The sequence below is a fragment of the Nelusetta ayraudi genome, unplaced genomic scaffold, assembly GCF_046127955.1.
Source record: "Nelusetta ayraudi isolate G7.1 ecotype Tasmania unplaced genomic scaffold, CSIRO-AGI_Nayr_v1 ptg000063l, whole genome shotgun sequence".
Classification (NCBI taxonomy): Eukaryota; Metazoa; Chordata; class Actinopteri; order Tetraodontiformes; family Monacanthidae; genus Nelusetta; species Nelusetta ayraudi.
In genome coordinates this window covers 4,789,984-4,806,830 of record NW_027466113.1, presented here as the reverse complement: position 1 = coordinate 4,806,830, position 16,847 = coordinate 4,789,984, and the positions used below count along the sequence as shown (strand labels likewise).

Here is a 16,847-nt window from a genome sequence, read left to right as displayed (position 1 = left end):
AGGGCAGTGAGTCAAATTAAGATGTTCCCCAGTATTGTATCTTAATTTTGATCTTTGGATCTGTTAGTCGCCCTCTCTTGATTGGTATTTTAGTCGTGGTTTAATCAGGGTATTTTGAATTTCAATGCAATCATTTAAAAAAAAAATAAAAAATTTTTGATCTACAATCTACAAAAAACTAAACGTTTTCTTATCTTGTATGCGTAAAACATTCAGACTTGGACTGAGTCATATAGGTCAAATCAACTGTGTTCAAAATGAGCATTGGTAAATTTTTGGATTTTGCAGTTATGCCTCTAAATAAAAAAGATCTAGTGTGTGTTGAATTGGTTAACTCCAACCCTCCCATAGTGTTTTTTTTTTTTTTTTTTTTCAGTTTTAATTTTCATGAGCCTGTGCTAATAATTTTCCTGTTTTCATCTTGAACAGCTGTTGCCATTGGTGATTTTTTTTTTTTTTTTGCCCTTGTTATTGTTGAAAACCATTTTTTTTGGTTCCTCTGTATTTCTTTTCAGTGATGTGATGTTTATCACTCATAGAAACACAAGTATATAAATATACTGTATACATATGTCTATGAAATGTTAAATGAGAGAAAGAAATGTTTTGTTTTTTTGTAATAAATTGTTATATTGTGCAAATTGATGAGGTGACCGTCATTATTCAAACTTTCCATCGCTGATTCCAGACGGAAATCCTGGTCTCACGCACACACACACACACACACGCACACACACACACACACACACACACACACACACACACACACACACACACACACACGCCAGAGTCATAGCCGTCGTTAATTATATTGACATTCACCTCGTGTTCTGACGAAACACAAGCCACCTTTGGTTTGATTGGCCTGGATCATCTGACCACTGTGTGCATCAGAGAGGACTCGCTGGGTATCTCCTAGGATCAGTTTCTGCTCTCTTCCTCTCGCTTTTCCAGTCCTCAGCCTCGGGGTGAGAACAGATGAAATACGGCCAGTGCTGTCCAAAGATAGGTTTACAAGCAGACGCAAGCACTTGTGCGTTGCCTTTGTGATGCCAGGCCTGTAAATCTTGGCTCTTTTCTTCAAACTTTTAACTCTGTTTCTGTCTCTGTGTTTTTTGTTGCATCCACGTCCCTGAGACGCACCATCACATAAATAAATGTGCATCACAGAAGAACAATCTGCCCTTTTTCTGGTCTGTATCGGTTTCCAGCCCTCTTAAGTGGATTACCACAAGGTGTCATATCCTCTTTCCCTCCACCCTTTTTTTCCCTTCTGCCTCCTCCTGACTATTAATTACAACTCAATTCTATTGTTCTCCATTTTAAGACGATTAAATAATCTGACTGCCCACTGCTGGGAAGTGCATAATTAAACCAATGGCCTGAACAGAGTGTCCTCAACTGTGCACCTCATTTGCTCCCAAAGTGTTATAAGTGCTGTACCACCTGGTTTAATTCCCTATTGTGTAATATATTCTCTGGCCGGAAGTCCAGTGAACTCTCGTTACTCTTGACACTCTTGACCTGCGGGCCATGGAGAAATTCAGAGGTGTCCTCAGGAAAGACCTGATTGTCACCAAACTCCTTGATTAACTATTGATGGCGGACATAGGTGCCAAATGGCACTCTGTTTGTCCACAGGTCCATCTTTTCTTAGAGAATGGGGGCAGTGGGTTCAAAAGGAGAAAAGGGAGGGCAGGGCACAGAGGAAACCCACTGCTGAGTTCAGATAAAAGAGAAGAGAGTTTGACTGAGTCATCCAGGACCGGAGGACATTTGTTGAATGCTCGTGATTACAAGGAAAACTTTGGAATAACACCTTTGATTGAACGCAGCGGAAAGAAGGAGATCAGCAGCTGGGGAGTAGAGAGATTTTATGAGATTGGTCGAAATGGACCCTCCGTTTTCACCCCCAGGCTGGCTCAACGTGGATGTGGACCTTGGCTTTGCTCTCTTCTTCTTCTTCTTGCTCTGCTTTTTCTTGTTGGTGGCAATAGTTCGATGTGCTAAGATGGTATTGGACCCTTACAGCGTGATCTCAGTCAGCATACCCCAGGTGGAACAATCAGACGACTGACTGAAGGCAGGTCTTCCTCATTCTATTCCAGCTTCTTAAAATGGATGACAAAAGAATATAAAGATTCAAGCGTGATTAAAAACTAAACCGAACTAAAATAAACTAAAATAAACTAAACTAAACATTAACTTTGTGGGCTGTGGCTGTGTGGTAGAAGTCTCGAAAAACTCTCCAAACTATGTCTTCCGTTGCCAAATACAGCCACACATAATTTTGTGGTTGATTGTTGTGGAAACATATTGTTAAATTTAAAAATGACCACTAATACTTGCAACACACACATCAGCCATGGTACATAATTTAAATATTGTTATAATCAAATGTAATAATATATAAATACATTTTATTTTGAGCCGAGTGATTGTCGCTACTTCATTATATAAGTATGTAAAGTGTAAAACATCCTCCGTCTCCATACTTTGGAAAACGGCAAGAACAAATCGATAAACCACAATTCCATCACATATATTAGTCGCTCTCATTAAACGGAGTTACTTTTGCCGCTTCTGTTCGCACGTTCGGTTCAGCAGTACGTTTACGCACACCTGGATACCCCGGGTGGACGGAGCTTGTTTGTGAAGAGCCGCTCCAAAACTGGCACCGCCCTCTTTGGATACCCCCTAGAACAAAACGCGCGTCCCTTCATTCTGTTCGCTAGCTGGTAGTATTGTGCTGGCTATCGCTGTATTTACCTGCAGACAGGATGGAAGGCAGTGAAGGGTAAGTCCTGTCGCTTCACAAAGTTGCAGCAGGTAGCATTTTAAATTATAGTCTGGTGGGTATTGGTTATTAATCATTTCCCGCCTCAGGCTGTGTGCAAATTAGACACTAACGCTAGGCTAACATGCTAGCCTTCACTCCCTGACATCACTCTGTTGTCCATTAGCTTCCCTGTTAGCGCACACAATGTGTCTGGCATGTGTCAATGAAGTTATGACTTGTGTTACTGCAAGCTACTTCAGCCATGTCCACAAAGGAATATATAATCTAAACGTTAAGTTATATCCATTCTAGCTTCAGGCTGCTTGTAGTGCTAACAGTCACTAACAACGTCAACTATACATCTGTACCAAACTCGGGTTTAGGTTTACCTTTATCCTGAACAGCCATCAGCAGCTGTGTGTCATATTGTTGTAACAACTCCAGATAGGTGTTATTTTCTTAAAAGGGACTGATTACCATTAGCCGTTACATCTGCATGGCCAGGTAAACCGAGACAGCATCACCATGTTCCAAAACGGCTGACACGGAGGAAACACTTTGGACTGCATCGTTCAGTCTTGACTACACTCCATCTCCACTGTAGATAAACTGATATTTAATACACGGTAATGACTTCCTCAAAAGGATAACTTATATAAATCATGGTAAAGTGGAATACACACAACCTGCTCTCAGCCAGTTGAAATGAAGACATGGATGCAGATGACCTCGCTTCTGTGGTTGTATCTTATCCAGACTGTATCATATCCAAACACCAAAGTATACCTTTTGTTGTGTGGTGTACCCTTTAGGGGTCACGTTTAACATCTTACAGTCATGCCTACTGCATATTTTTCAGGGCAATGCCTTCTTCTGTGCCTCATCATTATCATTATCCTCCACGATCACCTCGTCAACATCTGACTCAGACTCATCCTCCATGTCACTGTACAGCCTTGATTGGATATTCAAGTTTTCAGCCAAGATTCTGCTTTTTCCCAATGACATCTGAGTTTCTTGTTGCAGAACAAAAAATGACGTTTCTTTACTTGTATTTTATGTTTCTTGTCAGAATGGAGGTGGACGGCTGGGACCCCAGTCTCGAGGAGGAGTTGGGTGTTTCGCTGGATGAGCTCAGGAAGTGGATCGAGGAAGCCGTGGAGAAGAGTGAAATTGTGCAGAAGAAGAAAGCTCAGCTAACGGAGCTCAAGAAGTGGGTGGAGCAGAAAGAAGAGGAGGGCGCCGTGACTGAAAAGTTACTCAGTGATGCCAACCAGTAAGGAGACGTTTGCCTTTTGCCTCAGTTAGTTTATCTGCAAAAAAGATGTTGTTTCATGTTTTGTCAGTATGTCGTGTTCAATCATGAAAGGTGGCTTTATATTGTCTTTATAGAGGTTGTACTGTTATTACTGTATTATACAGTGTTGTTAATCGTACTTGAAGCACTTTAAACTTGCACTTTAAAAGCACTTTTTAGAATCCGAGTGTCAATAGTAGAGTTGCGAATTATTGTGCAAAATTCTGCTGTAGAATAGGTGATTGTATTAAACAACTCTTTGATGTTCTATGTTTGTATTTTAACAAGCTACTTAAAGCCAACTCACTTTATTAGCAAATAGCCAGATGCATTCTTGGAGCAGGTTTCACTGACAAGGTATGTTTTTTAAAATAATCACAACAAGGGGACCTGTCACTGCTCGCATGTTCCTGTTTCATTTTTTTTTTTAAATGGGATCAATTGTTCCTTCTTGGTTTTACAACTTACAGAAATAGTCTTATGATGTGGAATTTTCCTTTTTTTGGTTGTAATAATTCAGCTGGAGAAAAATATGGGCTATTTTTTTTTTTTTTTTTTGAAGAGCTGAGTTAAAAATGAAATGAATGCGTCGATCAGCACGAGATGCAGCCTGACTCGTGTCTCCTCACTCCATGGGATCTGCCTGCTCTCCCCCAGGTCCATACTGGAGTGTGAGAAACTGGTGAAGGAGACTTACCAGAGGAACGGTTTGGTTTATCGCGAGAGCAGCTCCGAGGACGAAGGCGTGGGCGGCGGCAAGTTGTCCTCTGAGGTCATCGAGATAGATGACGACGACGACGACGACGTCATTGCCGTCGGCTGTTGTAAGCTGCATCGTCTGCGTCACAGCGGCATTTTACTTCCACCGCGTTGTTAAGGTCATTAGTAAACATCTGTTGTTTTTTCCACAATGTTCCAGTGGTTCCTCCTAAGAAGACCGGACCTCTCAGCAAAGACCCAGTGGTGAGAACAATAATATCAGTGCTTGTTGTGGGTTTTACTCTTGATGCCATGCCATTTCTTGCACCATTCAAAGCATTTATGTGCTACACTGAATACTGTTTTTTTTTTTTGCTTTCATTTCCAGGCGAGCGATGTCCTCGCAGCTCTACACAAAACATCCCAGCAGGTGCAGAATTTGACTCAGATCGTTAGCAAGTGTCCGTCTGGTGCTCCATCAGTACGATCTCCCACACAGCCGCTATTGCAGTCAGGTAAGTGTGTGCGTGTGTGTCACCGTGTGCGGCGTAATTCCTGAAAACACTTCTTTTACAGCCGACTGAAGTTCTGTCTGTCTTGTTTTGTCCGCACCAGGACTTCAGGGGCCAGCGGTGTTTGTTTCCCACGTTCCCTCTCATACCATCACCCAGCCCAACCCAAACGTGCCAGAGGACGAGCTCCGGGTCGGGATGAGCATTCTGGGAAAGAAACGCACCAAGACGTGGCACCGAGGGACCCTCGTTTCCATCACGCCCGTTGGTGCGTCACCAGAAGAATCTTTCTTCTCAAAGACTCTTCATTGTCACAAGCCGTCCGCAAGACAGTTTATGCTCTTTGTGTGTTTTGATGCAACGTTTCATCCTCTGTCCTAACATCCAGGAGACAACGTCTTCAAGTACAAGGTGAAGTTTGACAACAAAGGAAAGAGTCTGCTGTCTGGAAACCACGTGGCCTTTGACTACAACCCCACCCTGGAGGTCCTGTACGTCGGCGCGCGTGTCGTCGCCAAGTACAGAGACGGGAACCTGGTGTGGCTCTATGCCGGAATAGTAGCCGAGATGCCCAACACTAAGAATCAAATGAGGTAACTCTAAATTGCATTGTGGTGAATAGCACAATTGACCTTTACTTGATTCAAATGCTATTTTTGGTTATAAAGATTATTTTGTGAGAACATTACGGAGGCAGGCTGAAGAAAATAGGGGAAAAAAAGAAAAAATAGACACAGACAGATACAAAATAGATACACTGATTCATGTGAGGGGCAGACTAACATTATTGTCTTTGAGCACATCTGTCCTCCGTTATCTCTAGCACATGTATTTTGTTGTGTTTTTCAGGTTTTTAATCTTTTTCGATGACGGCTATGCATCGTACGTTGCTCTACCTGACCTCTATCCGATCTGTCGACCATGTAAGTGCTGAATCCAGTGCTTTCCACCCCATCTGAAAAGACTGAAAATCATATGTCCTAAAATGATGTGATTCACTGAGCGTAAACTGATCAAGAGTGCGTTTTTTTTTTTTTCCCCTGTAACTATCAGTTCGGCGGACCTGGGAGGACATCGAAGACATCTCGTGTCGAGACTTCATCGAGGAGTACATCACTGCCTATCCGAGCAGGCCTATGGTGCTTCTGAAAGTCGGGCAGATCATCAAGACGGAGTGGGAGGGCACCTGGTGGAGGAGCAGAGTGGAGGAGGTGGACGGCAGCCTGGTCAGGATACTGTTTCTGGTACGTCAGCGTGAGGAAACCAGCCCGTCACAGCTGATTGAAATGGCAGCAGAGTGGAGAGTGACGTCTGTGTGATGTTTGCTGTTAATCAGGACGATAAGAGGAGCGAGTGGATCTACAGAGGCTCCACTAGGTTGGAGCCCATGTTCAACCTGAAGCTGACCACCGCCAACACCCAGGAGAAGAAACTGGCAGGCCAGCAGAGGACTCGGCCTAACATGGGTACTGGCGGCGCTCGTAAAAAGTAATTGTATCATCAAGCAACCCGGTGGGGAAAAATTAACCTTCGCTGTTTCATTTCATCTTCAGGAGCACTGAGGAGTAAAGGTCCGGTGGTTCAGTACACCAGCGACGGACATATGGGAGCCTCACCTGTCAAATCTCCACCGACAGCGCCCAGCCAGTCGTCGCCGACGCCTCAGCAGCCGCAGCGTCCTCATCCTCCTCAGCCTGCTGCACCTGCCCAGCCGCTGCAGACCGCCCAACAAACCCCACCGCAGCCTCCTCGTGTTGAGTGAGTTCACTGGAACCTCCTGCAGCAACACTACAAAAAAGAATATGTCAAAACTATTGAGTAGGGTTTTTACTCACAGAACCATTAATCACTTAGTGTATTGCCTTTTAAACAGACGTGATTATTGTATTGACTAACAACTTCCATTCAGCTTCTGTGCCTGACCAGTCCTGCACAGTGATCATGGTGGCTGATGAGGTGTATTTTCTAACCATAGGGGGCAGCAAAACGCCACTTTTCCTCCTTATAGCTACGGTAGAGGCTTTCATTTACTGGAGTCATTCCATCAAACTGGAAAGTGACCTAGGCTGCGTTCAGACTGCAGGTGAATCAAATTGTGATTCAAATCAGATTCCTTCTCAAATCTGATGCTTAGGACTGACTGTCCACACTGTTTTTAGCAAGTGTCCAAATGGGATCTGGCTCTGTTCAGACTGGGCCACATTATTGACGCATCTGACAGGTTGCTGTGGCAACGATGTTGGAGCGGAGGCGTCATCCAGCATAGCGTGTCGTGTGTGACGTCATATAGTTGCGGCAGAGGCACTTGTTGCGATACATGGCCTGGAGCTCGGCTTGAATGGAGCTATCTCACCACACACTGATGAGGCAATGAGTTTACATCATACAGTTTACATTACGTTACAGCTCCACACCTGTAATGGCGCCCTCTGGTCTGGCGCATTGGGTCTTGCGTCGCGAGTGACGTCACAGACATTTTATTTTACACTTTAATGAGATTTTGTCACTCACTAGTTTCATATTTAGGAAAGGCAGAGTTTTTTGTTGTTTTTTTCAAGAATTTGTTTTCACCAGAATGATCAGTCTTTGAGAAGTTTTCTGGTGACTTTTTAGTTAAAACACAGTGATTGTGATCCAGTGTTTATGTGGAACTGATGTTGTGGCAGCAGCAACATTTACATTTAACTCCTTCTGGTAGAACTACAGACTCTAGCTTTGAGACGAGTTGTAGCGTCACCATATTGACCAATCTTTCCCACCTCACTGTCTCAAACAGCAAACACCAGATGGCCAAGAAGAGCACTTCTCCGTTCGTCCCCGGGGTGGGGGGCACTCATGCCTCCAAAATCTTGCAGTCTCTCTCATCCAGTCCCTCCAACGTGTCCAGGTGAGCGTCTTTGTTACGGCCGCAACGAGTAACGGGGGCGTTCTCCCGTCGACTTATAACCGTTTTAAAAAAACAACCAAACATCTGAGTTTTTGTCAATGTCTCTCTGAAACTGAGCTGTAAATCCACAGTGGGAAAGTTTTTATTGCCCAGAACACGGCCACGCCCACTGTCACGCCGTCGTACCAGAGGCCGCAGCCGACTCTGGCCCCGGCCCTCCTCCCCCAGACCATGGCCTCCGTCCCGCAGCAGCCCGCCTACCGCGCCCCCTCCGATCGCATATTCTACATGGTGCACACCTGCCAGGCCGCCTGTCTGAACCGCGTCCGACCTGTGAAGGCAGACATGCACTGCGGGAACAACCCCCTCCTCACGCCCTTACTGTACGACTTCAGGAGGATGACGGGACGGCGCAAAGTCAACCGCAAGGTAAAGACTGGAAACGTGGAAGCTCGGCTGTGCAGTGAAATCATCTTCTAGGAAGGTTTTGCTTCTAATTTCCCACCTGGGTGCTCGTCCTGCGTCCCTCAGATGTCCTTCCACGTCATCTACAAGGCTCCCTGCGGTCTCTGCCTGCGCAACATGGCAGAGATTGAGCGCTACCTCTTCCAGACACGCTGTGACTTCATATTCTTGGAGATGTTCTGCTTGGACCCCTACGTGCTGGTGGACCGGCCCTTCCAGCCCCAGAGACCGTTTTATTACATCGCAGACATCACGTGTGGGAGGGAGGACATCCCGCTCTCCTGTGTCAACGAGATCGACTCCACCCCGCCCCCTAAAGTGTTATACAGTAAGAACAAAGGGCAAAACAGAGAAAAGTTGTTTACAACTTTTTATTGTAAAAAAAAAAATTAGAAAAAATATTGTATTTGTATTTTTATAACTTTTTTTAAAAAGAATTTTTAGGAACAAGTAGATGCAGAGAGGCTAATATTAGACCGATATTCCTCCACTGCTTTCCGTAAGGTAAAGAACGTATTCCCGAAGACGGAGTGTTCATCAACACCAGCTCGGACTTCCTGGTGGGCTGCGAGTGCACTGACGGCTGCCGAGACAAGTCAGTGAAGTTGTCCCCCCCCCCCGGCTTTGTGAGCTAGTCTGTCCGATTCACCGGCTGCCGCCTCGATTTCTAAGACGTGTCTTCCTCCCAGGTCCAAGTGTTCTTGCCACCAGCTCACCCTCCAGGCTACGGGCTGCACACCAGGGGCACAGATCAACCAAAACGCCGGATATTTGCACAAGCGACTAGAAGAGTGCCTCCCCACCGGGTGAGACATTTACCGTGCACCAGAGCGCCGTATTATTACGGAGACACTTTCACCCTGCGTAACCTCATAATAACATAATTACCTCTGAATAAAAGTGGTAATTTGCCTTGTCTCAGAGGCTGTAATCTATGTCCTGCTCCCCCCTCCGCCTTCTCTCAGGATCTACGAGTGCAACAAGCGGTGTAAGTGCTGCTCTCAGATGTGCACCAACCGACTGGTGCAGCACGGCCTGCAGGTGCGTCTCCAGCTCTTCAAAACGCAGAACAAAGGCTGGGGCATCCGCTGCCTGGACGACGTGGCCAAGGGCTCCTTTGTCTGCATATATGCTGGTGAGAAGATGACGAGAAAGCTGAGTGGTAAAATGACTGATTCGGAAAAGAAAAAACTTTTTTTTTTTCTTCCATCGCAAGGTAAAATCCTCACGGACGACTTTGCCGACAAGGAAGGTCTGGAGATGGGCGATGAGTACTTTGCCAATCTGGACCACATAGAGAGCGTGGAGAACTTCAAAGAGGGCTACGAGAGCGAGGCTCACTGTTCGGACAGCGACGGGAGCGGCGTGGACGTGGGCAGAATAAAAATCCAACCCTCTGCTCTGGTTTCATCCAACCCAGTGGGACGACCACCCAAGAAGGGTGAGCCCCAGCCTAAAGGTGAGGGGAGAAACAAGTTTGTTAAATAAATCAATGTATCGGAACTTCCAATTTGTATTTAAGCTACAGCGAACTGTGAATCTAATCCAGTGGTTCTCAACCTGTGGAGCCTCAGCAGCCAATTTCCTTTTACGAATAATGAAGTCACGACCCAAATTTATTCCACAGAAATGAAAACACTAGCCCACTTTCTATCATGTCTAGTAAATAAATTATTGAAATTATTGAATTGTGTGTCCTACAAAATAAATACCCAACATTTTCTCTATTAATATATATATTATATAAAGTCACTTTATTTAAAAAAAAAAAAAAAAGGCAAACTGCCCGTGAAGCTGCAAAACAGCTCCGCGACCCACTGATCAGATCTACACCTAATTTCTACAGTAATGTTGTGTTTTGTTTTATTTTATCTTTGCTCTCAACATCTTTTCATTCTTGCTCACAGCAGAAAACTCAAGCTCTTCGGACGACAGCAACGACGACGACGACGACAAGGACTCGAAGAGCGAAGATGAAAGTGACAGTTCAGACGACACGTTTGTGAAGGAAAACTACTTCACTTCCAGCTCCGTGTGGAGGAGTTACACCACACGTGGACAAGTCAAGGGCAACAAGGAAGGTGAGCCGGAGGGGCTGAGCGAGGATTTATGCCACTAAACTGTGACTCATTTTCATCTTTTGTGCAGCTAAAAATAATTTCTGAGCAAGAAATGGATGGTGATATTTGGCATATATATATATATACACACACACACACACACACACACACACACACACACACACACACACACACACACACACACACACACACACACAGTGGTATGAAAAAGTTTGGGCACCCCTGATAATTTTCAAGATTTTCCTTTTATAAATCATTACTTGTTTGGATCAGCAATTTCAGTTTAATATATCATATAGCAGACGAACACAGTGCTATTTGAGAAGTGAAATGAAGTTTATAGGATTTACAGAAAGTGTGCAATAATTATTTGAACATTTTTCCTCCATTGCTTCACTGTTTGCTCTATTGGTATTTTACACATTCTTCCCCTTCCTGCTTCAGGGAGCCAAGACAGTAAAGACGGATTGAATGCGTCAGCCACAGGGACTGATGGTGAGAAGCCGCCGTTGATGCCGGAGGAGACGGGGAAAAGCAAAGTGGCTTCCTGGCTCACCAGCCAGGGGCTGAAGAAGGTGAGAAGTGAGGCGGCGAAGCAAGTGTCACCTTTAATCAAACCAAGCGGCGTGTGTGCATTCACTCTTTGAGTGATTGTAGTGTCTCTCACAGGAATGGAAAAAAAAAACATAACCTAAAAGCTGAACTCCCAGATCAGGAATTATTTGCTCCTTCTAACCCTTTCTTTCTCTTTTCCATTTCAGGATTCTGGAGACGTCAAGAGGTTTGTTGGGCTTTTTTTACACACTCGCACACAGACACATTATATGTATATTTATATAAATGTGTGTGCGTTTTTGTGCATTTGTTTTCAGTAACATAAAGCCAGACTTCGTGAAGAAGCAGGATGTGATGACACTCTCTGACAGTGATGATGTTCAAACAATCAGCTCGGGGTCAGATGACAACAAGGAGAAGGAAAAAATCACCCCAGGTATCAAAAACATGGTGCTAAAATTTGTTTGTCGTTTAATTTTTATTAGTTATTTTTTCACCTGCCGGTGGGTTTTCTTCACCACCCTCAGGTGTGACCAAGAAGCAGGTGGCCGTCAAATCTACGCGAGGCTTCGCCCTAAAGGGCCACGGCATGATGGTGAAAACAGGCGGACCTGGAGGCGCCGCAGGTCTGGGAGGCCAGGGAGGGAAAGCAGGACAGCAGGGACAGAGCGGAGGGGGTGGTGACAGCGGTCACAGAAACACTCGTCTGTTCTTTGACGGGGAGGAGTCCTGCTACATCATCGACGCCAAGCTGGAAGGAAACCTCGGACGTTACCTCAACGTGAGAACTCCATCTGCAGGAAACGTCTAACTTGTGCTCGACGCGTCTTTGAAATAGTAACAACCTGTCTCGTCTGTGTGTTGTTACAGCACAGCTGTAGTCCCAACCTCTTTGTCCAGAATGTGTTTGTGGACACACATGACTTACGGTTTCCCTGGGTGGCCTTCTTTGCCAGCAAGTGAGTTCAAAAGTTAAAAATAAATAAATAAATAGCATCTACAGTTTTTAATAAGATACATATCTGGTTCAGGCAATGATGTATTTAAGTATTTTGTAAATTATTGCAATTCCTTTTAATCACAGCACCAAGATGCAAAATGGGATGTCATTGCTAAAAATAACAGCATAACGCCTCGTATGATATTGAATGTGGTATTGAATTTAAAGCATGAACTACAGCAGCTCTTGAATTGAAACAGCGCTGTTGATATTGATAAGCTCTTTCTCTCCGTTCACCCTATTTCAGACGGATCCGGGCCGGCACGGAACTGACCTGGGACTACAACTATGAGGTGGGCAGTGTGGAGGGCAAAGTGTTGCTCTGTTGCTGCGGCTCCACAGAGTGCCGTGGGAGGCTGCTGTGAGCCGCCGTCACCTCGGCTTCCATCCCCCTGCTGACCTTCCAACACTGTACAACCCTGTGTTTAGTACTGTCTTTATGTTGCCTTCTTTTTCTTTTTTTTAAATGGCCATTTCATTTATTTGTTCCGTTTCGTCCAACAACCTTTCTTTACATTGAATAAAAACACTGTATACCTTGTGGAAGTAAAGATTCTCATCTTCTGGTGCTCTTAAATAATTAGTTGTATTATTGATGGCTGCAAAGTTGAGGACATTTATTTAACAAAACTAATTACACCTAAATAAGCTTTAATAAAACCTCACAAAACACTGGAAAATAGAAAATTTTACTGTCAGATAGATAGATAGATAGACTACTGTCCCTAGCAACGGTGTGACCTCATGTGAGAAGGGCCTAATTGGTCTGATCGCGGTGTTGCCGGCCAATCAGCTCATCTCCGTTCAATAAACAAAGCAAGACCCGCCATCCGTCACCGGGCAAGTGTGGGGAGCGATCTGCACAAGAATAAGATTCTTCTGCTGCTCGGGATTGTCATCGTCAGAATCAGGACAACTATCACAATGAATTTCTACCCGCCAGTGTTGGGACACAATGGGACTTTCTCCACAGTCTGGTGAGTGAAGTCATCCTGGACATTTTTTCCTGATCAAAGTTCGATCATTTCCCCCGATTTTGGACTGTTTAATATCGCCACGATTTTTTTTTCTTTCTTTTTCTTTTTCTTGATGTTCTCGTGCGCCAGCGGCGGGTTAGGAAGTGGCTTTTTTTTTGTTCATTTGTCCTAAATTGATCTCAAATTATACCCAGTGAAATTTCGCTAGTACTTTAGAGCGTCCGTCGGACAATTTGAAGGACTTCTCAGTCAACTGGCTCCACGTTCGTAGAGACCAGGCTGGGCTGATGCGGCCAGGAAAGTTTTAATGTGACGTCATCGACATGCCAACATCAATTTGATTGGTCAGCGGTCGAGCCGCCGTTCGCTTTTTTTTTTAGCATCCGCCAAATTCGACACGAGAGTGAAGTTTTCTGCCGGTGTGTGAAGGACCATTACACGTCAAAAAGTTCGCATTTCGGACTTTCCTCGAAGAATTAAGTGTGTAGTAGTGAGTAGCAGTTATATATGAGTACTAGACGGTGTAGAACTAATTCGACTTCTGTGCCGCCGATTTATCTAAACTGATGATGGTGATCTTGGGATGTGCATATAATGTCTACAATAGTAATTAAATATCAAGCATGTAGATGTGCGTGTGGGTGTGTCTTTTTTTTCTTCTTCTTCTTTTTTTTTTTTTTTTTAAATATCTGTACAATCCATGTTTTTTACTAAAGAAAAAAAAAGGGGGGGGGGTGGGGGGGGGCGGCGGGTCCAAAGTGCCAGAGCATCAATTGTGAAGATGTTTATTTACACTGGAGCCAAAACAACACGAGTCACAGGGTCTTCAGAAGTCCTCTCATCAAAGGACTGTCGTCTTCTTTATCTTCCCCTTTGTTCTCTTCCCTTCATCCAATCCTCCGCATCTGTCCACTCGCCTGGCAACTGGCTTCACTCCCCTGTGTGGTGAAGCTGCTCTGTGGTCTCCGCCTCCTCCAGGCTTCCTTCAGGCCTCCTGCCACTTCCAACTTCAGCACCTCCTGCTGCTCTAGTCTCTCCTCCTCCTCCTCCTCCTCCTCTTCCTCCTCCTCCTCCGGAACTGAGGTGTCCAGTGACCTCCAGTGCTGCAGGCCAGTTCTTCCTGGCCGCTGTCGCACCTCACTTGATCTGGAGCGTTCGGCTGGTTTGCTTTTGATTGTGCAAAGCTCTTTGAGACGCCTTTTTATGGGATTTATAGCGCAGTGATTCTCAACTGGTGGGTGGCGACCCAATAGTCGCCACCCAGGTTTAAGATAATGCATCTCAATAATTCTGATATTTTGTTTACTAGACATGATAGAAAGTGGGCTAGCATTTTAAATGTGAGTGCTGTAGAATATATTTGGGTCACAACTTCAAAACAAGGAAAGAAATGTCAGTTCGTAGACTCCACCAGTTGAGAACCACTGATTTAACGTTGTACAAAATAAAGGTTGATTGACTGAAGGTAAATTAATACTGAGATACTGTGGCAGCACAGGGTCTTTGGTGATTTGTTCAGGCTCTTAAACATAAATGCAATTTCTTAACCCTCTGCCCCACTTTGATTTCTCCATACCACCTGACTACAACAGGAAGTGATGTAGGATCTCTGCTCTGTGTTTCCTGCTCCAGGCTGGTTGCCACCAAAGGGAGGAAGGTCACTCGTCGTGAGATCCTGAGAGTCGGCGTGAAGTCCACCTGGTGACCCTACTGCCCCTCCCCCTCTGTCGGCCACTGTTGTCTTCGAACTGCAACAAAATCACAAATGACAAAAAATAAAATAACGCAACTTCTCCCCCTCCACCCTCGGCAGCGAGAACCTCATAGACTACGTCCTGGGGAGAGTTCTTCCACCAGAGGCGGGACTGCCTCGGCCTCGCTTCTCCCTCTACCTGTCCTCCCAGCTGCAGTACGGCGTGGTGGTGGTCTTCCACCGCCAGTGCGCCCTCCTGCTGGGTAAGAGAGCCGTGGGGCCCAGACCACCACACCTGCTGCTGCTGCTGTTTCTCCAACAAGGGCTGTGTCTTGCAGAGGACCTGCAGTCATTCATGTTTAAGATGTCCAAGATGGGTACGGTGCAGATGATCGACCTGGCCGGGACAAAAAGGCAAGACGAGCTTGCATAGCTGAAGCGTTCTCACCATTTTAAAGACTTTTTTTTTCTTTTTTTTTAATTCCTCATTATTTTTCAGACTGGCTCTGGACCTCGCTGACGCTCTGGTTGTCTTGGAGAAGACACAAGGAACTTCGGAGCCGCTCTTTGGCCTCATGCAGGCTGATGAGCCCTGCCCCAGTGCACTCATGCAGGTAGCAAAATGCACAATCAAGGCGTAGGAAAATGAAACAGGATGTTCAAAGAAAAATGTACTGTTTTTTTTTTGTGTCCTACAGATCAGTCAAGATTTCCTCGCAGGGAGTCTTCAGCCGGATGCTTCTTCTCCAGAAGCAGGTAGAAAGATTCAGTTTCTCTTTTTAAGATGTCGTGGTATAACAACAACAGTGTAATAATTCTGTGCACTTTGAGATTTGCCCACAACTGTAAAGTGTGCTATAAATAAAAATCTATTGTTATTATTATTATTGCGGCTAACTGGCGATCAAAAACAAAATAGCCGCAGTGGGCTAAACGAAGGAGTAGATAGCTGACAGGAGTAGATAGCTGCAGAAAATGAATCCAGTCTTGCTTCGATGTTATTTGTATCTAATTTATTGCTATTAATACGAGCTCCAATAAACAAACAAACACCGGAAAAACAAAGTGATCATAATCCAAGCAAAAGCGGTCAACAGAAAATGTCGCCTCCGACGCTCACCCCACCACATCAACCCTCGAGACGCACAGGTGAATTACATTAAATAGAGTCCTGGCTACACCCCGCAGTGACGCGCACACACTCACATACGCCCATGCCCAGGTGTCAAAGAAATGTAGCCATTAGGCAGTCACGGCTCCTACAATTATTATTATTGTTAACAACAAACCAGACCTGTTCTCATGAGTAATCTTCTATTCTTCTTAGAATTGTAACTAATCCTGTTTGTAAGATCAGGACGTTAACAGCTGCAGCGCAACTGAATGAAGGGGTTTCTCGTCGTTAGTGTTGTGAGGCAGCACTATTCTCTCTATCTGTGTGCGTGCGTGCGTGCGTGCGTTTGTGCGTGTGTGCGTGCGGCATGAAATACTGACACGGACTCCTGAGCGCTCACACTGTAAGTCCAGAGATGCGGCGCTGCAGGTCAGCAGGAGTCAGATGACATCCTGCTCATTAGCAGATCCTGCCAGACGGAGCGAGTCAGGAGGTGTCGCTGGGTTTCCCTCTGCAGAAATCCTGAATGAAATGTTCAGCTTAAACCAGCTCCATCCTCTCTGTGTGTATTATTATTATCATCATTATTATTATATGTATATTTTTTATATACATTTTTATTCCTGAAGCTCATACGTCACCTAAGGAAGCCATAACGATGCAGGAGGAGGAGCCTCTTGTTGTTCCTGCTGTGCAGCAGGTGCCAACACACACAGGCTCGGTTGAACCTGACTTTATTTATTTTTTTGGTTGTTGTAACTTTTGAATTCATTTCATCTGCTCTGTCT

At 45.0% G+C, this 16,847-nt stretch overlaps 2 protein-coding genes and 1 long non-coding RNA gene across 3 annotated transcripts; all 3 read left to right on the top strand.

Annotated features, from left to right (window-relative positions):
• The first annotated feature begins 2,642 nt into the window (after positions 1-2,642).
• Positions 2,643-12,816, top strand: setdb1b (SET domain bifurcated histone lysine methyltransferase 1b). Its single transcript, XM_076040929.1, has 25 exons — positions 2,643-2,797; positions 3,852-4,055; positions 4,734-4,900; positions 4,996-5,039; positions 5,164-5,290; positions 5,391-5,555; positions 5,676-5,880; positions 6,137-6,210; positions 6,341-6,531; positions 6,624-6,753; positions 6,841-7,045; positions 8,064-8,174; positions 8,306-8,603; positions 8,706-8,967; positions 9,144-9,234; positions 9,329-9,445; positions 9,605-9,774; positions 9,856-10,098; positions 10,547-10,720; positions 11,165-11,295; positions 11,482-11,501; positions 11,593-11,711; positions 11,803-12,056; positions 12,146-12,234; positions 12,523-12,816. The coding sequence occupies exons 1-25, from the start codon at positions 2,781-2,783 to the stop codon at positions 12,638-12,640; spliced, it is 3,726 nt and encodes a 1,241-aa protein (XP_075897044.1). The 5' UTR covers positions 2,643-2,780; the 3' UTR covers positions 12,641-12,816.
• A 142-nt stretch (positions 12,817-12,958) lies between these two features.
• Positions 12,959-15,378, top strand: LOC142898347 (meiotic recombination protein REC8 homolog). The gene is made up of 4 exons (XM_076041259.1): positions 12,959-13,252; positions 14,885-14,953; positions 15,066-15,208; positions 15,284-15,378. The coding sequence occupies exons 1-4, from the start codon at positions 13,200-13,202 to the stop codon at positions 15,376-15,378; spliced, it is 360 nt and encodes a 119-aa protein (XP_075897374.1). The 5' UTR covers positions 12,959-13,199.
• Positions 15,379-15,422: 44 nt separating this feature from the next.
• Positions 15,423-16,756, top strand: LOC142898147 (uncharacterized). The gene is made up of 3 exons (XR_012928542.1): positions 15,423-15,559; positions 15,644-15,701; positions 16,689-16,756. It is a non-coding gene; the product is annotated as an uncharacterized LOC142898147 (long non-coding RNA).
• The last annotated feature ends 91 nt before the right edge of the window (positions 16,757-16,847 follow it).